At 34.1% G+C, this 22,415-nt stretch overlaps 1 protein-coding gene across 1 annotated transcript; it reads right to left on the minus strand.

Moving 5' to 3' along the window:
• Positions 1-941: 941 nt before the first annotated feature.
• Positions 942-21,824, minus strand: LOC110452507. Its single transcript, XM_021501078.1, has 22 exons — positions 21,742-21,824; positions 18,797-18,892; positions 17,353-17,462; positions 16,930-17,058; positions 16,444-16,578; positions 14,816-14,877; positions 14,629-14,699; positions 13,991-14,097; positions 13,283-13,472; positions 12,675-12,740; positions 12,036-12,187; positions 11,407-11,568; positions 10,708-10,866; positions 9,819-9,903; positions 8,242-8,438; positions 7,364-7,444; positions 6,949-7,164; positions 6,343-6,461; positions 5,515-5,649; positions 4,373-4,454; positions 3,845-3,968; positions 942-3,715 (listed from the first exon to the last, which is right to left on the minus strand). The coding sequence occupies exons 1-22, from the start codon at positions 21,821-21,823 to the stop codon at positions 3,513-3,515; spliced, it is 2,763 nt and encodes a 920-aa protein (XP_021356753.1). The 5' UTR covers position 21,824; the 3' UTR covers positions 942-3,512.
• Positions 21,825-22,415: the final 591 nt, after the last annotated feature.

Consider the following 22,415-nt stretch of genomic DNA (forward strand, 5'->3'; position numbering starts at 1 on the left):
TACCTTGTGGAACTTTTATGAAAAAATAACTTAAGCGGGAAAAAGTCGGCAACAATGTATAACTTCATCATGGTCAGACCGGAAAATGAAGCCCGGACCTCCGATCCACTGGGACCTGAGAATTTGTTAGCAAATATTTGGACCCAAACTAAGCTGTTTAAATTAATTTTCTGTAAAAATGCCACCCCCAATACTAATAAGATTCCTGTATTATCATCCTTTGGGGGGTATTTCAGCTCCTAAAATGTGCAAAACGCCTCTAAACACCTTAGTTAGACAGATTATCAGTTCCCTGTGCTCCGATCACAATACAGTCGCTGTAAGCATCTGCTAGTGGTAGTTTCGAATTCCTGGCCCTAGCTTGTAATGAAGGGGAGGTAATTATAACTGTATGTATGATAAATTGCCGTCGGATTATATGAGAGATTCAGCCACGTTTAGAATATCTCTTTATCGTAAAGTTACCATTTATAATGGTTATAAATTACAGGGATTACAGAAACATTTTTTGTGTTTGAATTATTATTAGTTTTACAAAATACTGAAGTATCTGGGCAACCTTCAGTTTTAGAGAGAAGATTACAATCGCTGCTGTACTTTCGTAGGGTCACGGACTTAAATTCCGTGGTAGGGTTCTGGATATTTAGAAGGATGATCTTTAGAACACGTAACGCAGACATATATCTAGCCATATATGTACTCAACGTTAGAGACACCAATACTTTTCTGATATTCAAATTCAGTTTTTTTTTATCCTGAAATGATATCAACGAAATTCATAGGTAAAAACTTCTTTGCGAGTAAAATAAACACAGTAAATTATTTCCTAAACGACGTAAAATGCCCAAGCTATAGCACTATGTTTAGTGTCACGCCTTACCAATGATAAACATTTTTTTCCGACAATATGTACAAATAAGACAATCACAAATATTAGGACGGAATTTTTATTAGTCAAAGGGAAGTAACTATGTATGCGTAGAGTAAAATGTTACTTACATTACATTAGCGAAATATGCTAAATATATTAGTGGCAATTTAAAGACAATTGTATAGGCAAATACGAAACTTTACAAACAAACAAAAAAATTAGGAAACAAACTTCGATTTTGAAAGGTTCTCCCATACAACTTTGATTTTTTTTACAGGGATTGTTGCTCACAAGAGTAACAGTTTAACTAACAGTAGAGAGTTGTAAAAAAAAATCAGGATGGTGGCCATCTTAGATTCCCGAGCCAACTAAAGATCACTTTATAGTATGGATCACATGCTTTTCATTCCTCCGAATGAAATTTTAATATTTATAAATACAAAAACCAAAAAGTAAAGCAAAAATGTTATGATAGTAGCCATTTTAAAAAATTGATCCTTTTGAGAGAAACAAAGTTTGTTCCCAGTCATTTGAGGATCATTTCTGACAAATTCATTTGAAATCTGTCAGTAGTACTTTTTTCAGTTGAATTGTAAATGTGAAAAACTCTGGAAAGTGTTTAATGAACGGATTATTATAGAAATGACTCACATGAGTGGCAGCCTGGGACTCAGGCGAGCTAAAATATTATTAAATATATAAGGAAATATATCTGCATAAATATTTCTATTGCATAGACGGACATATTATATATATGTATACTCATGTCGTGGCTAGAAAACCAGTTTCTTAGTAGCGTTAACACTATAAATATGGTACATGTATTTGAGAGGTCCAGCTCTCCTATGTAAATTGTTTTTATAATGTACAATGATAGGTTACAACAAACAGAAAGGTGATCACTGTTGTCAATTAGTACTAATTAATATCAGGGACGTATAGTGATATACTGTCCCTGTTAATATTAAACAATGTAACATCACACACACAGATAATAATGTAGTAACTACACTCAATAATGTAACATCACACACACAGGTAATAATTTAGTGAATACACTCATGCAATAATGTAACATCACACACACAGATAATAATGTAGTGAATACACTCAATAATGTTATAACGATGTTTAATAATGTTCAGCCAATATCTATCCATGTCAAATCATTAGAACTATGAATTTCAGAAAATACTATGTTTCCAAGTTATCACAGATACACATAAAAAACTATGGGATTGAAAATTGACTTAAATTTAAGGAATATGTACACATGTTTTTGTAAAATTCTTGCCTTTTAGATGGTATGATTCTCTTTCGTACTTTTTGTATTTTGAACTTGTTTTTCATGTGTTCAAGGCAAAATAGTATGTACTACTTGACAAAAACTCTAAGAACACCATTATTTTTACTGATGTTGTATCTTTTGAGTGTAAGATCATGGACGAAAATCAAAACAAGTGCTTAAGACCTGCTTATTGTAACTGGTATTTGACTTCATCTAAAATACGTGTGTCACATCAGTTGTTTGTTTGATTAAAAATTCAATAAGTCATATAAATTACTTACAGGATAGAAAACATGAAAATCAAAAACTATTTGAGATCGTTTTAGTTTTGATCATATTCGTATAGAGATGATGGAATGATATCAGACAAAACAGCTGTATACAAAAATATCAATATAAATAAAAATATAAATATGTATAGGTCTACTAAAACATCCTATTAAACCTATCCGAACTACAACATATGAATTTAATGAAAAACTATACCAACTGGATATACATTTTTTAAATGTATGATATGTGTTATAAATCTCCTTGTCAAATGTTAAATTAATATAAATATATGATACCTTGGATGTATTATAAACTTCTTTGCCCAACACAGGTTTCTTCGCAATAATTCAAGGTGATTGTTGAGAGATTTCATCTCTTATTTCATTTACAGCACTGTTATAGATCTCTAGCAATCCACAGAATTCAAAATGAAGATGTGAGATTTTGGTAGAATTCAGTTTGATTCTTTTCAAGAAATATTGCAGCGTAGTCCCATTGTCATTTCTTTTTTCGTGTATAATAATATTCTTACTTTGTTTTCATAGACAAACAAAAGTGATAAAAGACTGGCTCTGGGGACAACTTGGGTTATATTCACATTATTATTTTTTTGATGATTTTGCAAATACAAAATTTGACCAAGAAAATAAAAACCACTGTATATTTAGATTTGCAAAATAAATTGCAGCAACCGTTTTCTTCTTCATCTTAACACATGTTTTGGGTTTCTCAAAAAACAAATACCGTTTAGGCTTATACGTGATGTATATCTTGATAGCTATAGGACCAATACTCAAATTGGTCAAATCAGACTTTTAGATATAAATATATATACCTAAAATCACGACACTTAGCCACAGAATTAGAAAATCAAAATATGATAGATAGCAAAAATTTTGAATTGCATATATGTTATAAATAACTTGAATTTCATGATAAAACTTTTTTTAGCTGCAAAATCTTCTTGCTATGCAAATTTCTCTCAAACTACATTTTAAAAAACATGTTTAGAATACACAGTTAGACTACTTAAAACATTGGGTTAGGACAGGGCTTTCCTGATTACACAAACAATAATACTTAAAAGTGGTCTGTGCCTATCATATGTTTTTCAGGTCTAGACAGAACTTTTCTAGCAAAGTTGAGAAGATTTTCCTTTTGAAACCAGCTCTCATCTTTGAGGTCAGACCCTACCGGAGGGTAAAATGCTGCACGCCTGTGATTGTCTCTCTTTACAAAGCAGATACGTGGAAACACATGCATATCCAGGGGGTCCTCGCCATCTGAAATAGAGACGATCATTCGTTATAAAGTGTTGCATTAAATTACAAAATTATAAATCTAGTGATTAAGTTATATTTCATATTCATTTGACTGGAAAACTTTTCCACATAAATGGCTTTTCCTCTCACCCATAGCAACTGTCATGGAGTATCCTTCGGGCACAAATCGAACAGCCCAGCCCCGGTAGTCATCAGCATCCACTGTCACCACCTCCATGTTATTGTACAACTCGTAAGCAACCGCTCTCAGCTCCTACAAATGTACCAACACTACATCAAAATGCGGACAATACTTATGTATAAACTTTCGATACAATATAGTAATGTTGAACACTTCTTCCAATGAATTGGCAGTTGTCTTGTCTTGTAACTACAGTCAAACCTGTATTAAGAGGCCACCCAAGGGACCGGCAGAAATTGGCTGCTTTAGACAGGTAATTGTACATGAGTTGTAGATGAAAAGATATACTGCCAAATATTTTACATTATACAAAATACCATGATTTTAAAATACACTATATTACAGTATAATAAATGGTTTCCATCATTGCTTGTCTCACTAAACTTACTATTGACATATGTATTTGATAAAAAGTTAAGGTTTTGGTCTTTGTTCACAATATGTTTCACTCAGGGGAAAACCAATTCCTAACAAACCTTGATGAACTGTGAGTCCTCTGTGATGTTTTGCCGGTGTACCAGAGCCATCATCACTGGCAGACTGTCCTTCATACTCTCGCTGAAAAACATGCAGTAAACTTTAGCAAATTTCTACTCAGTGTCATCACTGGTCTAAGGGGAGATAACTCAAACATTTTATTTACTTTCGTCTATAAAATTATTATTATAATTGGTGTATATTGCTGGTAAATGTTTAATATTATCCAATACATGCTATCAACAAAAGATTCAAAATAGTTTGTTATTTAATTAACTTTATAACTGAAGCAAGGTACATCATTTATTTTATATAATTAATTAGTGAAACTTTTTTAACAATAATAAAACATAACAGTGTTAACATCATCTCCTTTGATATTCAGCATGATACTTATCTCTGGTGGATGTGGAACAAGTCTGAAGTAAGTTACATACTTCAGGTGGATTTTGAATTGGTCTGAGGTGAGATAGTTACCTCTGGCTAATGTGGAACAGATCTGAAGTGTCGAGATACTTACCTCAGGTGGCTGTGGAGTGGGTCTAAAGTGAGATATTTACATCTGGTGGAAGTGGAACAGATCTGAAGTGAGATACTTACCTCAGGTGGATGTGGAATGGGTCTGAAGTGAGATACAGTACTTACATCAGGTGGATGTGGAAAAGCTCTGAGGTTAGATATGTACCTCAGGTAAATGTGGATTAGGTCTGAAGTGGGATACTTATACCCCTTGTGGATGTGAAACAGATCTGAAGTGAGATACTTACCTCAGGTGGATGTGGAATGGGTCTGAAGTGAGATACAGTACTTACCTCTGGTGGATGTGGAAAAGGTCTGAGGTTAGATATGTACCTCAGGTAAATGTGGATTAGGACTGAAGTGAGATACTTACCTCAGGTGGATGTGTAAAAGGTCTGAGGTTAGATATGTACCTCAGGTAAATGTGGATTAGGTCTGAAGTGGGATACTTACCCCTTGTGGATGTGGATCAGGACTGAAGTGAGATACTTACCTCTGGTGGATGTGGAACAGATCTGAAGTGAGTTACTTATCTCTTGTGGATGTGGATCAGGACTGAAGTGAAATACTTACCTCTGGTGGATGTGGAACAGATTCAAATTGAGATTTAAAATGTACCTACCTGGAGTGAATGTGAAACAGGTCTGAGGTGAGCTGGGTGACCGGGAGTCTGGAGTGATCCATGGTGTAGGCTATGATCAGGTTTGTACATGCTACATGGTCCTGTTCACACCTTGTGTTAGGTCTCAGGTTGTACCTGTAACAGTGTGGTCAGTTAATGATTGGAAACATACTTGCTACATGTATTTATGATATTTAACACAACTGATTAGAAATGAATTCATTGCAGTGCATCAAGGACAATTGTTTTGAGGTTTGTATACCATGAAAAGACAGATACCTTTCTGGTTTGTATAAATCACCTGTACAGGTATGTAAACAGAAAATCCAATCAACACTCATTAAAAGTCATTAACTTATGATTAAGTAAATCACATGTTTAATAATAGATGAAACTGGACTGGAAAGCTTTTATTTAGATTGTCACTTATATATACATGTATCATAATGTCCCTGATTTAGCCATTGACTTAAGGATACCTGTATGTATATATTTACCTGTGTGGTTTGTGTAGTGTACCTGTATGTATACATTTACCTGTGTCGTTTGTGTAGTGTACCTGTATGTATACATTTTCATGTGTATGTGTCATATGAATATTTAACTGTATGTATCTTTTTACCTGTGTCGTATGAGTAGTGTACCTGTATGTATATATTGACCTGGGTGGTTTGTGTGGTTTACCTGTATGTATAAATTTACCTGTGTCTGTGTCATATGAGTAGTTTACCTGTATGTATATATTTACCTTTGTCATATGAGTAGTTTACCTGTATGTATATATTTACCTTGCTGGTTTGTGTAGTGTACCTGTATGTATATATTTACCTGTGCGGTTTGTGAAACTTGTGTAAATTTGTGTCCGACTCATCCTCCACTGTGTCCTGTAAGCTTGTGCCCAGCTTCATGATGACAGCACTCACACCATCTTTTCTCTTCAGGATCACCTTTTATCATTCCAACAAATCACCATTTTACTGTCACATCACCATAATCCCAACACATGACTGTATTACCACGTCACTTTATTAAAAGACAACACCTTCTGACAGCATTTCACTGAACCCCCAACCTCTGATCTGTCATTATATATCTAGATGGTTTTGATGGTACAATGTACATGTAAATGATCTGGGTTAGAGTTTAAGCAATATTTTCACATTATAATAATTGTAATTCAAAACCGCAGAAACTTATTTTTTCAAAAGAAAGCGATAACATAATACCCTTAAAGAACACAACCTTATTTCTGATCAACTCAATATACAAGTAAAAATATCGAAAAAAAGATAGAAGAAATATTCAGAAAATATTCAGGAATCTTTATGGTCATTTCATATCATAATTTGGCCTGCTCATAAAACACACTCAAGACAACTCTGAAAACAAGAATGGAATTCATTTTGAGCAGCTTGATCCTATCATTGTTACTACCTTGGAGACAATGAGGTCCAGATCATCATCTTCAAACTCGCGTTCTGGTATATCTCTATTGTACACGCTGTGACAGTGTACCTTCCCATACAGGCGTTCACAGACCAGACGAAAACACTCGTAGGAGTAGTAGTAGTCAATACTCCTCTGAGGCGGGATTGGCAGGAAGTCAGATTTCTTTGGCGTCAACACACCAAATAGACTCACATCATCTGCCTGAGGGAGAAATATACAGGTAAAATGTGTAATATTACCTCAGGTAAACTGTGGCAAGGGAGATAACTCTAATTTGACTATATCTTCTCCAACCAATCTCAATGTACATCGATTAATACATTTCTTCAATGGGACCTACTAACGTCAACTCTCTTTATTTTTTTTTATTTCAAAGAGTTCCAATACAACGTCCCCTCACCTTAGCATCTGGCCAGTCAAACAGGTTGTCGGTAATGGCTGGAGCAGACACCCGGGCAAACCAATCCATTATATTATCATGCTGAAATACAGTACACAACACTTCAATTTACAAAGTGAAATTCCTCTACACAATTAGAGTTCCATTGTCATAAAGCTTACCTGCTGCAATAAAGACTGTATACACAGTAGTTACTTTAATATCCATCTCCTAAATTAACATATCTATTATCATGGCAGCATGCCATCTTACTCAAGATATACACATCTGTGAAATTAAGTATCAGACACTTAAGAGAATATCAAAGAAATATGCAGGATACGGTGTAAAAATACACAATCATCTACGGATAGACAGATAGACAACTGAACAAATTTACCACTATATAACCTTTGCTTTGTAGGAGGGATTATAATCATGATAGGACATTGGATATAGAGTTCCCTATCTAGCAAAATATAAGTCACTTTAAGGCACTTTATGGTAAATCAATATTCCATTTAAACAATTATACAATTTGAGAATTTCACAGGAGCTGCTTTATCAGGCGCTAAATACTACTGGTTATAAGTCACCTTGCTAACACTTACACATGTGAGTGAGACTACATGTTAACTGGAAGCATATGAATATCCTGTCTTGCAGTGGGACCATTCTTCTATTGGCATCTTTTTTCAATAGTGCCAGCTCACTTGAATGTTACACATAGACAATGAAGCACCTACAGACCATTTTATACTTTACATTGTTAGACTTTTTGGGCAGGAGAAACACACTTTAAAAGTTCATGCTTCACTGACTTTGGGACATGTTAAACTGTTTAGTACGAAACCCCCTCAGTTTCCAGCAATTAACAAACTGTTCTTTGCCATGCTCACTAGTAACACGCCATGGTAGTCCAGTCTGACATAGTTGTTGTGCTGGGCAAGTTTCTCCGCCTCATCTCCTATGCAGCGACTACTGTGGAGCCAGCCCAGGCCCCGGAATGCTGTTACGGTTGGGTAACCACGAATGTCGAGATTTTTACATAGGGCATGGTCCACTGAACAGTTGACCAAGTACATAGATCCACCTTCTGTAACACAAACATAACTAATGCCATTCAGATTGGGTGCTGGAAACCAATATGTCCCATAAAAAAACAGTGTGAAAAAAACATGCTTTTTGTATTATCTTAGACAGGCTATTAATAGGCATTATTCATTATTAAAGGGCATTTCAGATGTTTTGTTTTCCAATATTTGGATTTATGTCAAATTACAGTTCACCAAGAGCTAAGAAATGTTTTTCTACCGAGTATTCAACTATAGCCATTCCCCATTGTTCAGTTAAAGTCCTTCCCATCGTCCAATCCTGACTGACAGTGGTCTCATATGATACAACTAACTTGGCACATGTATCAGGCCAAAAAAAAGTTTGTTTCAATTAACATCCCTGAAAAATATACTGGATAGGGTCGATCGGTAGGCAAATAATTTTATTCTAATCTTATTTTTTTTTATTATTGTGAATGAATATCATATGCTCTATTTTAAATTTTACAATGAATTTTCACACATTATAATGGCTTTTAATTTGTCAAGAATAAGGTCAGACTCCCAGAACAGGGAGAAAGTACATTTTAATGAGTGGCTGTGAACTTTGCCTGGCTAATAAATTAGTCTTAGATACAAGTAGGTGATAAAATATCTAGGGTCGGCGGTAAAATCTAGGGTAAGTTGGGATACCTGAAACACACAATTTTTGTTCTTGGCCTCACATCACATAATGCTGATTAAAGATGCTAATGACCAACATAAAATGGCTGATACTACGTCATTAACATAACTCCACATATGTCTGCACCATTACCTTACATTTCAGTACCATAACTCATCATCATAGCCATGGATACAACAATGGCATTATTTTCCCCCATTTCAGTTAAAAATTCCCCACTTGTAACTAAAATACTACTACATGAATATCTGTCTTGATTCAATTTTGTTTTTATATTTTTTGTCAGCGTTTTATTGCATTTTCTCTCTGTTTCTGGTAATCAATTTTGTCACTGCTGATATTTTACCACACTGTTAACAGCTATAGCCCTGTTTATGGTCTACAATTCCATAACAGTCACACAAACACTTCATTCTAACGCCTATCTGGTGGTCAATTTGAAGTATCTATAATGGACAGCGAGAAACAAAAAAATCAAGATGATCCATGCCCCCCTCTTGTACAGCTCCTTCTGGCTCTGGCCTGCAACCCTCCTTGGACACTAGTCATGCACCTACATGTACAATGCATATTTTCCCCTATTTCAAAAAAGGGTACCAACGTTCTATTCCTGCATTAATGCCTGTTACTGTATATACACAAAAACTAGAGTGCAGTGGGACAGTGATACTTAAGACAATCCTCTACAAAATGAAGTATTTGACACAGTAAAATATATCAGAACAAAAAGACTTACCAATATACTTGACAGATTTCTCTAAATTTTCAAAAACTGGCATACTGTTCTTACAACTCCTGCATTCTGCCATTACAAAGACCACCTGTAATAATAAAAAAATCAAATTTGACTAATCAAAATGATTTGGTTAACAAACAAGAGCTAATAGCTATTCCAGAATCATTTATTTACACAAACAATATGCACAGTGACAATGCAAGGTGGTGTATAGATGGTTTTGAATATAAAAAATTGTTTTATGTGTTTTAAGAAATTTTGAATAACAATAAATGTATTCACTTCAATATATGTAGGTTATGAAATTGTTAGATAATTATATACATTGATGATATTGGGGATATGTGTTACTCTGTGGTACCTTTATTACTTTCTAACATGAAATAACAGTTTTCACTGTCAGTAATAAGCATCGATCAATGCTACAATAAAACATCATAACATCATATTTATACAGTTTATCTGATTTTCAAGCAAATGTCTTCAGTCTAGGCTTTTTTGTTATCATTATACAATGTACTGCCTAGTAAACAAATTTAGAAATGCCTTTCCTTTCTCCAGCAATATTTAAATGAGGACAATTTTACTTTGTAATGTTGATTATTGCTTTACTGTCTTGTTTCAGTAAAAGACTGCACACTTTTTTAAACAAAATTCAATTGTTATTTGATAATAGTTTCATCAGTCCTACGCACTATAAATAAAAACTCATCAGCAGGGTTGTTATTTCTCAAAAACAGTTTCCAGATGATCCCCATTAGAAGATATCAACTTATTCCTACACAAGTGACATTGCGTGACTGACTCAAAATAATATCCCTCAAATGGAACTGATATCCTAAATGAAAGTGATATTCTCCGACTCGGAGAGATAATCAAATATACTTACAAGTGCCACCTTGGTTACCTCCCCTGCCCACTCTCTGCCTCCCTGAAGGGGATGCTGTGGGGCATGTGACTTCTCAATGACTTCGGACCAATACTGGCCGGTCAGTACCGGGATATTTTCCACCATGTCCAAATTTTTATTAATAGTCTCCGTTCCGAACTTGATTACAAATAATGAGAAATTTAGTGTGAAATTAGTGTGCAGTCAACTCATATTTAATCACGCAAAAAAAAGGCTCACTTTATTTGTCTATTTGTACATTAGATATTACAGACTTGTAATGCAGGTATATTACTTCAAGTTCCGCCAAGAAAATATTTTAACAGTTTTAAAGTTACATCCAAGACAAAATTATCAGAAGAAGAATCAGTAATACCTGTGATAAAATATGTCTCCCTTCATTCGTTGAGGAAATATGAATAATCTTTGAAAAAATTAGTTCTGAAACTGCACTGTCTAGTGTGTAGTTTGATAATGTTTTGTTACAAAGATAGTCTAGCTTGCTTCAAAAAATCTATAAAAAAAATGTGACTTTGCAAACAAACTGTTTTCAAAAACAAGAAAGAGTAAAACCTTTCAAACAGAGCATTTTTTGCATTCTTTTTTTTTTAAATATCTATAAATAGGAATATCAATATCTGTTCAAACAATGGACATAAAATAAACCCATTATCAACAATGTTTTACATGTAGTCATACCATATCATGCCAGAGTTTAACCTCTTCTTTTTTCTCCACTGTCACCACGTGCACCTTCCTCTTGCGTTTGACTGGTTGTACTTGAATTGGATAATTGTCTGTCAAGTTATGAGAATGTTGAGAGCATTTTGTTCCCAGTGGTCCCTCGAACACAGCAGATATCTGTAATATTGAATTAACACATGTACAACTATCATACCGTGAAGCACAAGACCCGGTTTTAGCATGCACCACAATGTGAGAACCCCCTCCCTGACCACCAACACATACACACACAAAATACTTGGGGCATTAAAAAGAGCACATGACCTCAATGGTAAATGTTGACTTTTCTTACAAATTCTTGAGTCACATTGAAGTTTATGTAAGAGAGAATGATTACATGAAAGGAATAATGATATCAAAACAACCTTGGAGTTAAATGTGGACTCTAGCCGTATGGCCATGAATGTTAAATGTAGTACACACATGAGTGATGATTAAAACAAGCCATAAAATATTCCACACAGTATTACATGTAGATGGTCTGTATCATTAGTTTAACATCAGATAGCTACATGTATGCTTTAAATACAGACCCACATCATTTTATAAACTTATTTGCGTTCTGTTGGACTAAGCAGTCTCACCTCGAGAGGGTTGTAGCCGTGGAGTGGGTTGTATGGCACCTCCTGTCCCTCACGGTCCACGAAGCCCACAGTCTCCTTGAGGACACGGTGTAGGTTTAAGGGAGTGAGCCTCTGTTCAGACACTTTTATTTGAGCTATTTTACTAGAATTATCTGAAAAACACCTTTACTAAATCAACAACATTATGTACTACTATATCAACAACAATCTGATACAAAAAGTATTCTTGTTTACAAATGTTTACAATATTTTTATTTGTTCCCCTTTTAAAAGATTCTTGAGAGAAAAAAATATTGCAAATCAAAATGCAAAAATTTGAAAAAGTTAAAAAAATCATAAGAAGACAATATCTTCAATTTTAAATCTTTAAACAGATTTTTTTGAAACATTAATTTTGACATAAGGACAGAATTTTTTGTCAAAGACTTCCACACTATCAAATTAGTGTTAGATTTGGTGATATGTAGTTTGTTCTTAATATCTACAAAAACTGTCAAATCCTAAAGACCTTGGCATAAACAAGACCTGTTTTTTATGCAAAATCATGTATTTGTTTTAGAGTGCAACGGTCTTTTAATGATAAAACAAATTATGTAAATCAATTGATACAAAACCTTTATAGTTGTGGTTTACACATACCCCAGTAGTACAGAATAGCCACAGGAAACGACAATGTCAGTTTTGGATCTACCCATCTTGATAAGACTGAAAAAAATAAGAGTATTGATTCGGTCATAAAATAAACAGATTAGAAAGTTAAAAGATATATATTAAGAGTATGTATTAACTAGGGATGGACAATTTATCACTGAAACAAGCAGTACTCATACTCTAGCTAGCACTCTTTTCATTTATTCATTTTTTTTTTTTAATTACGCTGAATTTCAGGAATTACAATATATGTATATTCCCTAAATCTTTTGCAAAATATTACAGAATAACAATAACTTGCAATAGAAACCCATAGCACTACCTAAATGTGACAAAATTGTCTGTCTCGAATGACTACCCCACTAAGAGAGCTTTCTTTGATTTCTTGGAAAAACTAATATTAAAGGGAGATAATTCTGACAAACACCAAGTGGGATTTATTATGCATGGTTGACATACCCGATAACCGGTACGTATATATGTATGTGAAGGCATTACATATCAATTGAGAATGTATGGCTAGTGAATACTAATAGAGTGGTTTTTGTATAATTTCATAGAGGCTTCCTTATAGAATACTGGAGATTCATGCTTACTCAAGTTTATGTCTGCTTCCTCAATATTCACCAGTCCGAATCTTACGTTCACTCCCATATCTCTAAACTCCTCTACACTGTTACTGAGCAGTCGCAGATAGAGCTGGGCATGGCTCCCAAAGTATGAGTAGAACCCGACCAGTGTTGGCACAAAACTCCCAGAGGTCTCCATCAGTGACTTGAATCTTGCCTAAATTTCAATATACAGTAAAACCTCGATATAATGCCCCTCGTTTCATTTGCCACCTCACATACCACCAACATCAAGGTCCTTTTCTCTCGTTTTATCAGAGTTCCTGTATATATTTCCCTCAATTTATCGCCAAACCCCTTCATAATGCCAAAAAATATTTGGGGGGAAATGGTGGCAGTATAACGAGGTTTACTGTATTCAAACTCGTACCACCATCGATATCACTGACTCAAGTCTCATGTAACCATCATTAAATACAAGCTCACACCACTATCATGGACTTCAATCTCATCTAAATACCATTAGATACAAAAACAAAGCACCATAATTGGTTAGACCATATATCAATTGAAGTTCACAGCACCAATGCTGACTCAAATATTACCAAAATATCAAAAAATTCTAAATACACTTCATTCAACATGATTTTTGCATACATGTTAGCATTACATCTTTTTCCTTATTCCATATATATGAATGACATTTTATAAATATATGAATGTTAAGTTGCTTACCATGTCATAGTGGGGTATCCCCATGTGTCTAGCCTGGAGACACACACCCAGTGACTGCTGTGTCAAAGTCACTCCTGATAACACCTTTACAGTTGTAGGACCCGTGTCTATAGAAAGCACATGAAAACAGAGTCTCAAAATCAAAACATTCAGCTCAAATTTAAACTTGAAAAAAAAGCATGAACCAAATTGTAACTGTAATTCTCACCTCTGTATTACTTACTGTATGATAATGTCAACAAACAAAAGAGAAATCTTTGATAACTGCTTTTCGTTCGGCTCCAACACCAAACTTTGTAAATTTTCACAGATAGATGTCTGGTGTTCATTGAGGCCAATTTAAACTCAGACTACTTATATGTATTTGTGACTGATATAACCTATATCCATGTCCTTATATTCATGTATATATTTTCACATTCTTTTTAGATGCCATCACCTATGTTATAACTAATGCCCCTAACTTCTATAATTTTGAAGAAAAAACATACATGTATTAAGCTGATTCAGAAATGTCAACTTTGTCAAATTTGTGGCGTCAGATAATCTATAAAACATATTGGAGATCATTTCAAAAGGTGGTTAAATCAGAGAAAACTTGTATTTATAATTCTTATTTGTAAGCGAAACAATCTCACCGTTAACGTTATCCTTGTGTGTTACGACCACAGCAGGTAGTTTTCTCATCTTGAATTTGTTTTTGAAAATTCTGCAAAAGAAGAAAAACACAGTTAAAAACTGGGCTTATGGAATCTGTATCAACGTTATCTTTTTCACGTGACATAAGAATTTTCAGTTTGTATATCCCTCCCCAATATGACTTACTTTAAATCTGTAGCATCTTCATGCACAATGAATGCCTTGGCATTAGACAACTTTTCTTTTTCCTGAAAATGAAGAAAAGTTATTGTGTGCAGTAAAAAGGAAACAGTTTACCAGCTGAGCATTCTCTTTGTGACGGACATACAGCTGTACCTTGATATGTTATTTTATTTGGTACTTAAGTATCCCATTTAATTGTACATCAATATAACTGAGATCTGAATGAGATTCTGTCTACAGAGGGCAGCTCCACATCTCTATTCATAAAAATAATGAGACAAATTTATGATAAAGATCCCAAAAATCTGTAGCTATTAGTATTGGAAACTGTTTTTCAGGCATGACTATATATGGTTTGATAAATCATTTCTGAAAGAAAACCATTATCCTTGTTGGACTTTTATGAGAAATAATAAAGATAAAATAAACAAAGTGTAATAAACAATATTGTTTTGAGTGTAAACATTCACATAGGGGCTAGACCTGGACTTGAACCTTGACCTTCACTAGACTGCCGAACTATTGCTTAAACCGATTTAGCTACTTTGTCTACGGAAGTGTACTGGACCAATTGTTCTACAGTGATAGGAAGTTAAGGGGAGGTTACTGTGTATAGGACCAGGGCAGTGGGAGAGGTACACTAAAACACTCACTTGCCTATCAAACCTTGTTGTATGATCAAACTTCTGTTCAATTAATAAACAAGGTATATATATATAGTCAAACGTATGTCCAATTGCAGGCAGACTTGTCTAATCATAAAATTGATTTACTATTTTTGGTTATATTATGGTAAAAGGTTGGTAGGAGTTGTTTGTTGTAATATAAAGTGTTTATAAATTCTTTGGTTTACCAATGTAACAACATAAAGATTTTGATACAGTATGTATTACTTTGGTTTTTAATTTATCACTTATAAAATTGTACATGCATGATGGTATTTAATGTGTATACAATAATAAAATAAACATGAATCAAAATAATGATATCCTTAACTTATTTGTTTAACTACTATCATGGCTGAATGGATTTCCATTCTTTTTCAGACAGATATATATTATTGCCAACATGATTATGAGAAAAGAATATTGATTAAGTATATTACACTAGTACCAGGTATAGCTAATAGTCTGTATAGCAGAACATGTACAGCTGAAAAGTTATGAGTCTGAACTGATTCTAAGTCCAAATAGCTCATATGAAATTTCCCATGTGCTAAATGGACTTAAGTTGTTTTTCAGATTTTATTTGAGTCATATAGGCATGAACTTTTTCTAAGTCTGAATAGCTCACATAAACAATGTGAGCTTTCCAAAAGGTATATGAGCTTTGATTAGGTTACAGAAAGCTCATGTGCAAACCAGGTGTGCTAAGACACAGCTCACCTCAGCTAACGTAAAGCTCATGTGGCTCATCTCATTTGCATATGATATGCAAACACCAATTTCATGTGCTTCTCATGTGAAGCTCATGTGCAGCACATGTGCTTTAGGTAGCCTTTTCTATATGGGCTGAATCACTTCTTGTTCCAAGAATGTTTATTTTAGAGAAAATACTAATTGTTCTGACTGTGAAATATTTTTTGTCAAAACTCTGATATTCAAGAATTAAAAAAGTATGAATGAACGTACTTGGAAGACCATTTCCTCTATTTGAGCGTGCCGGGCGGTGTCGGGGAAGGCTATGAGGACCGTGTTGAATTGCTCCTGTGCCAGCTCCACAGCAGACATGGACGCATCCTCCAGGTACTTTGCTTGCTGCAGGACCTTAACATGAAAACTTGTCTCTGAGTTTCATTCATAACCATTCTATTATGTAATTGCTCCAAATTGTGCTTCGAAAAGGGGGCAGATTGCCTTGAAGATTTTACAAGTTTTATTTTCCCCTATACTCTCTGCACATATATAGAAATAAATATATAATGGTAACAGAAAAGCAACATTGAATGGGCTTATGGGTAAAAAGGCTGAAAATTAGATTTCTGAATCCTTTCAATAGAAACGAGTTAAAAATTTGCATTGCACTAAAACTCTGATAAAAGGCTCAAAATGTTCATGTCTGCAATAAACAATATTAAATGTATCACATAAAGGTGTCGCCATTTTGATTGCTCTCACCAGTCTTTCCAGCCACTTAGACACTGCCTTTGTGGAGTGTTTTCCATTGAACTCCTGGTACGTATGTTTTCCGGTGTAACACCTCAGGGTAGGGAAAGACACAGGTCTATGTATGGGTGGAAGAGTGACCTGCAATATCACAATTAGAAAATAATGTTTTATGTAAATTTTCCATTTTCATCAACTAAGACAAAATACTTTTTGTGTAAATTTTCCATTTTCATCAATTCAGACATAGTTATAAAAGTAATTTTTCACATTTCCCAGCAATTTTCCAATAACTGATGTTTAATGATTACCTTCCCTTGAGCAAAAGCGTAATTTACGGAAATATCAACAGTCCAAATGAATTTCATTACAGTACAGTACATAAACTTTATCTGTAGATTTCCGTGTTTGAATAATATTCTAAGCATTATTTACCTTCTCAAAAGCAAAAGAACCAAACTGCCACTTTTTGAATTTGTTTCCCCCTCCATTTCCTTCCTTGACCACCAATGTGTTTACACTGTCTTCAAGTCTTGTGTCTTTATCTAAAATCAGGCGATAAAAAAAACAGCTTATACTGTACTTCAAATGTACTTTAAAAACCCCACACAAAATAGTATGTCAATACGACATGAACTCATTACATGCTGTGACACCAGGGTGAAACACTAGTTGTATATGTGTATTGTATGTGTAAATTGTGTATACAGTACGTACATACCAAGGTAACAGTTCCAAATTTCTACCAAACGTAAATCAAAAGCAGCTTAAACAGTAAGAAAATACACACTTTTTTTTAACTTGTTTTAAAAGCTTGTTGTGCCAAACAACAGTTAATCTTTTGCATTGATTCGACTATTTCCATTTTGATATTAATTTACATTTTACCTGTATTTCTTGGTGTAATTTTAATGTAAAGAATGCAGTTGGTAGGCATACAGTAGCATACATTTACCCTCAATGTATGATCATGTCAAGTTGCATACTAGGGCTGCAACGATATTCAATTACTTCACAATAAGATAGGTATAGGTATCGCAGAACAGTGCTTACGATACAATAGGTATCATGATACAAATATCTGCTTAAAATGTCAACTTCATAATGACAGTGCAGGATTTATCGATTTTTGTCACAGTCTTCAATACTTTGTAGTTTAATTTCTAGTACTTTTGGATAGGACTGCATAGTGGACCACATGTTTACTGAAGGATTAAAAAGATATAAGTACACTAATTAAAGTCTGATAAAAATTGATTGATAATTAAAGTATACTCTTAGTTGGTGATTGGCTGATGATCAATTATAATTGAAGATCGATTGGTTTGCTCTTTCCGATTACAAATTCCATAATCGATATATCGTTTTTTCATTAAAATCAAAGCGTTTAAATGTCTTCCATGTAAAGTATGCTTTGAAAGTCATATATTGTGCTGATTTATACTCTATGATTGATAAAAATGCATAAAAGTTGCTTGATATCCATTAATCATAAAAGGACAAAACCTAATATATAGTTAACAACTCTGTCTATTGACCATGATGTTATGGTAGTATTCTCACTTTATTTGGGTATTCAGTCCCAAAAGATTATAAACCAATTATGCAGTCAATCATTGACCGGTTTAACACTTCCGATTAAAAACCCAATATTGATTATGATTTTAAAACCGATTGCTAATGACTTAGTGCAGTCGTAACCAATTATTGCTTATGAGTTTAAACCGACTGCTAATCACATAGTGTATCGTTATATACAGGCAAACAAGACAATTTGGTAGAATACATAAGATGGTATCACAATATAATATATTGTTACAGCCCTACGGGCATACATGTACACACTACAGTGGCAATCTGTATGAGTAACTATATGTACCTGCTATCCTCAACACTACACATAGGGGGTGATGTCTGGACAGCTCAATCTTCTCCTTCAGCGTGCTGGACTCATACACATTTAATCTACCATAATCTAAGAAAAAAGGAAAGATAATATTATATATGATTATCTCTTTATCATATACATGTAATTGTTAACTTTTTTGAAATTTCTATTTGGGAGATTCTTCGTTTTCAAAATTAATAACATTTATAAATGTGTTATATACATTTTACTCCCAAAGGAAACATTACTACTTTACAATGGCATCTTTTGGTTTGTTCTTTAAATGAAATCATTAGATCTTAGAATTATTAAAAAAATCTTAGAAACTGGTTGAAAATGCTAAATGTATGGGTCCAAAATTGAGAGTCTCCCTCCAAAATAGGTAGTATGCATTATTATCATTTCCAAATGAAGTAAGCAATAATTAGTCCCAGTGATTTAATACTCTAGTTTAAATGTAAGTCTGTATAAACATATACATGAATCTTTAAATATATACCCACTTCTAATGATATTTTGGGCCTATACGCCTCTTGCTCTCAATCACAAAGATCAAAGATTGTGTTTTTGAACCCCTATGCAATATTTTTTAACACTTTCAAGTATAATGAAATAAGGTATTGGACAGGCCTAGGGTTGGATATGACGAGTGGGCGGGGTCAAAAATGTAGGGTGGTATTTGACATTGGAAGCCATACTTTATTGAATGAGTCCTAGGGTTGCATATTGGGAGGAAACCACGATCATACAATGTAACTTTTTCTCTCTCTTTTTCATGTATACCTCTTCTTAAAACTTCTTCAAAATGAAGTGTAGGAATTTGATGATATTATAGTATCTCATTATTGCATGACATGCAGTAAAAAGGAAATACTCAATCTAGATGGTTGTCAGTTTTAAATTACGGATGCTATGGTGGAAAGTACCGCTGAAGTAGCTTGCAAGACTGATAATGGAAGCTTGTTTTATAATCTCACAGACGACGGAAAGAATTAAAGTGATCAATGTCCTCTCCGGCTGTGATCTGATTGGTGCAGAATTGTATAGGTTACTATAGTTAGTAACAGCTAGGATTTTATAGAAAATAATGAAAACACCTGTAGCTTTACATTTTGAATGGCCACAACCATCTCAATTTCAGACTTGTACACTAAAGAAACAAAATAACTGACCATCTCCTTTTTAATTTTGCCCATCAAAAAACTAAAAGGAGACAGTCAGTTATTTGGGCTAATACTGGTGTATTAATTGCCTTACAATTAAAAAGTTGAAATTCACAAAGTAAACACTCAGTCTGGATGGTTGTCAGTCATAAATTGAACTTCATCTGATGCTGCGATGGGAAGTTTCTGATGATGTAAATTGTAGCTTGCCAAGACTGATGATGGGAAGTTGTTATGGTATGAAAAAAGTTAAGCCTGATCTCCTGTTGAGTTAATAAATAACTTTTAATAATGTGTGATTCTGTAGCATTCACTTTGATTACAAAAGTGATCACATATCAAAATGTTGATCAACAATTTTTGTGAATGTGCAAGCCTTACATAAAATATGTATATCTTGCTAAAACTTAATTCAGCTATGTAACATTTTAACAGCTAAAGTTCAATATATTCAATTTACATATTTCAACACTGGTGTTAAATTTTGGTCTTTAAATATGACCTATATTGGGGTTGAAATTTACAGTTACAATAATATTCATCTTCATCTTTAGACCTTCCTCCGTCAATATTGACGATTACAGAAGTTTTGGTCTTGTGCTGTACTGTGCGTTGTTATGTACAGTGATTTTTTATCATATTTTTATTATTTGCTATCGGATAAAAACAGGTTAAAAGCAGTGAGTGTTAGTTGTTTTGTAGGTTTTGTATATGTTCAATTATGCTATACATTATGTATGTGGTGCATGTCCTTAATTCTGCTAGTGTTTCTGATTAGATTATTGTTTTGGGTAAGAGGTTCCACTGTGTTATGGTGTATGGAAAGAATGAGTGTCTGTTGTCTTTGGATGTGAAGATATGTCTTTAACTAAGGTTGTGTTCTGGTGTCAGCTGGGATGAGATTGTTGGTGTGTATTGCTACTTGTTGGTGTATTATTTTGTAGAGAAAATAATGTGTGTTCTTGTTATGCGTGTGTGTAGTGTTGGCCATTGCAAGTTGTGTATCATGTCTGTGACTGAGCTTGTGTTATGGTATTTGTTTAGGACATATCGTGCTGCTCTTTGTTGTACTTTTTCTAATTGATTTATGTTATTTGTGTAATGTGGGTCCCAAACTGAAGAGCAGTATTCAAGGTTTGGTCTTACAATGGCCTTATATGCATGTTCTTTTGTGTGGTGAATTTATATTTAGGTTGCGTTTCAGAAAGCCTAGTGATTTATTTGCATTTGATGTGATGTTGTTAATGTGTTTGTCCCATTTTAAGTTGTTTTGAAGTGTGATGCCTAGATATTTGTTTGAAGTTACAGATTCTAGTGTGTGGTCATGGAGTGTGTATTGGTGTTTAAGTTGTGTGCGTTTTGGTGATATAGTGAGTATGGTGCATTTGTCTGGGTGGAGTTTCATGCGCCAGTCCTCTTCCCATTTACTAGTTGCAAATGTGTAATCCAACGTGAGCACGTTTGACAGATTTAAGGGCCTTGCACTCAAGTTGTATCCAGAGTTCCCTCTGGCCCTGACACCAGACTTAGACATTTTAACGGATACCATAGATGTGTGTTGTGGACCACACTGGGCATCAGTCAACATGTCTGTAAGCCTGGTGTCAGGGTCAGATGTGCTCCTAGGCCAGAGGAAACTCGGGCTACAGTACTCAGTAGGGCGTCCAGGTTAGACCATAAATTCAGTCAAATCAACTAGTAATAGCAAGATAGTCATTCCATGACATTATTGTGTCTTTTGATATTACCATTTAAATCATTTACATTGTTTACCTGAACACTCAATGCCAGGAAACCATGCCAACGCAGTCATGAAAGTAAGAAAAATTACAAAGCGTCCATCACAACCCGCCATCTTGGAAATTTCACAAAGGCAGACAACTCGTGCTCCTCTTTCTAAGAAACGAGTTTTTTTAAGGTTAAACTTTATTTTTATTGTCGGTATACTATTTCAGTGATACAAATATGATATATAGGATTCGAAAACAAGTACAAAGTATTTATGCTAATCCGTCTCCTTCTTTTATGAAGCTGATGACTAATTTACATGTATTTATATATAATTACCTATATATCATAGATTCTGGTATATGGAAGAGAAGAGGGGGAAGGAGGAGGTAAAGAGGTGTATAGGGTTTAATAGAAAAAGTTGGTGGTGGTAGAATATGAAGCATTTTTGTCTTTTATGAATGGTCAGATAAGGCCCAAACAGTAACTAAACTGAATAAAAAAGTATAATATATATAGCTCATTTTGAGAGCTCATTTAGAAAGATGGCAAGCCTGAAGAAAATTTAAAAAAAACTTCGATGATTTTTTTTCATCCAGACAGTAGGCATAAAGTTTAACATTAGACAGAAACAAATCTACCAAAATCAAACTTGCAGGAAACATTTTACGCCCTTCAACATCAATTTTTGTATGTTTATTAATATTTCGAAAAAAGGC

Source organism: Mizuhopecten yessoensis, unplaced genomic scaffold (assembly GCF_002113885.1).
Source record: "Mizuhopecten yessoensis strain PY_sf001 unplaced genomic scaffold, ASM211388v2 scaffold6719, whole genome shotgun sequence".
NCBI lineage: Eukaryota > Metazoa > Mollusca > Bivalvia > Pectinida > Pectinidae > Mizuhopecten > Mizuhopecten yessoensis.

Bases quoted from the DNA above. Each gene is read 5' to 3' on its own strand.
- LOC110452507 (XM_021501078.1), bottom strand. From the start codon at position 21,823: ATGGCGGGTTGTGATGGACGCTTTGTAATTTTTCTTACTTTCATGACT. The intron at 14,700-14,815 runs GTAAGTCATATT...CTTCTTTTGCAG, and splicing joins GAAGATGCTACAGATTTAAA to AATTTTCAAAAACAAATTCA. The intron at 7,165-7,363 runs GTGAGGGGACGT...TTTCTCCCTCAG, and splicing joins TTGACTGGCCAGATGCTAAG to GCAGATGATGTGAGTCTATT.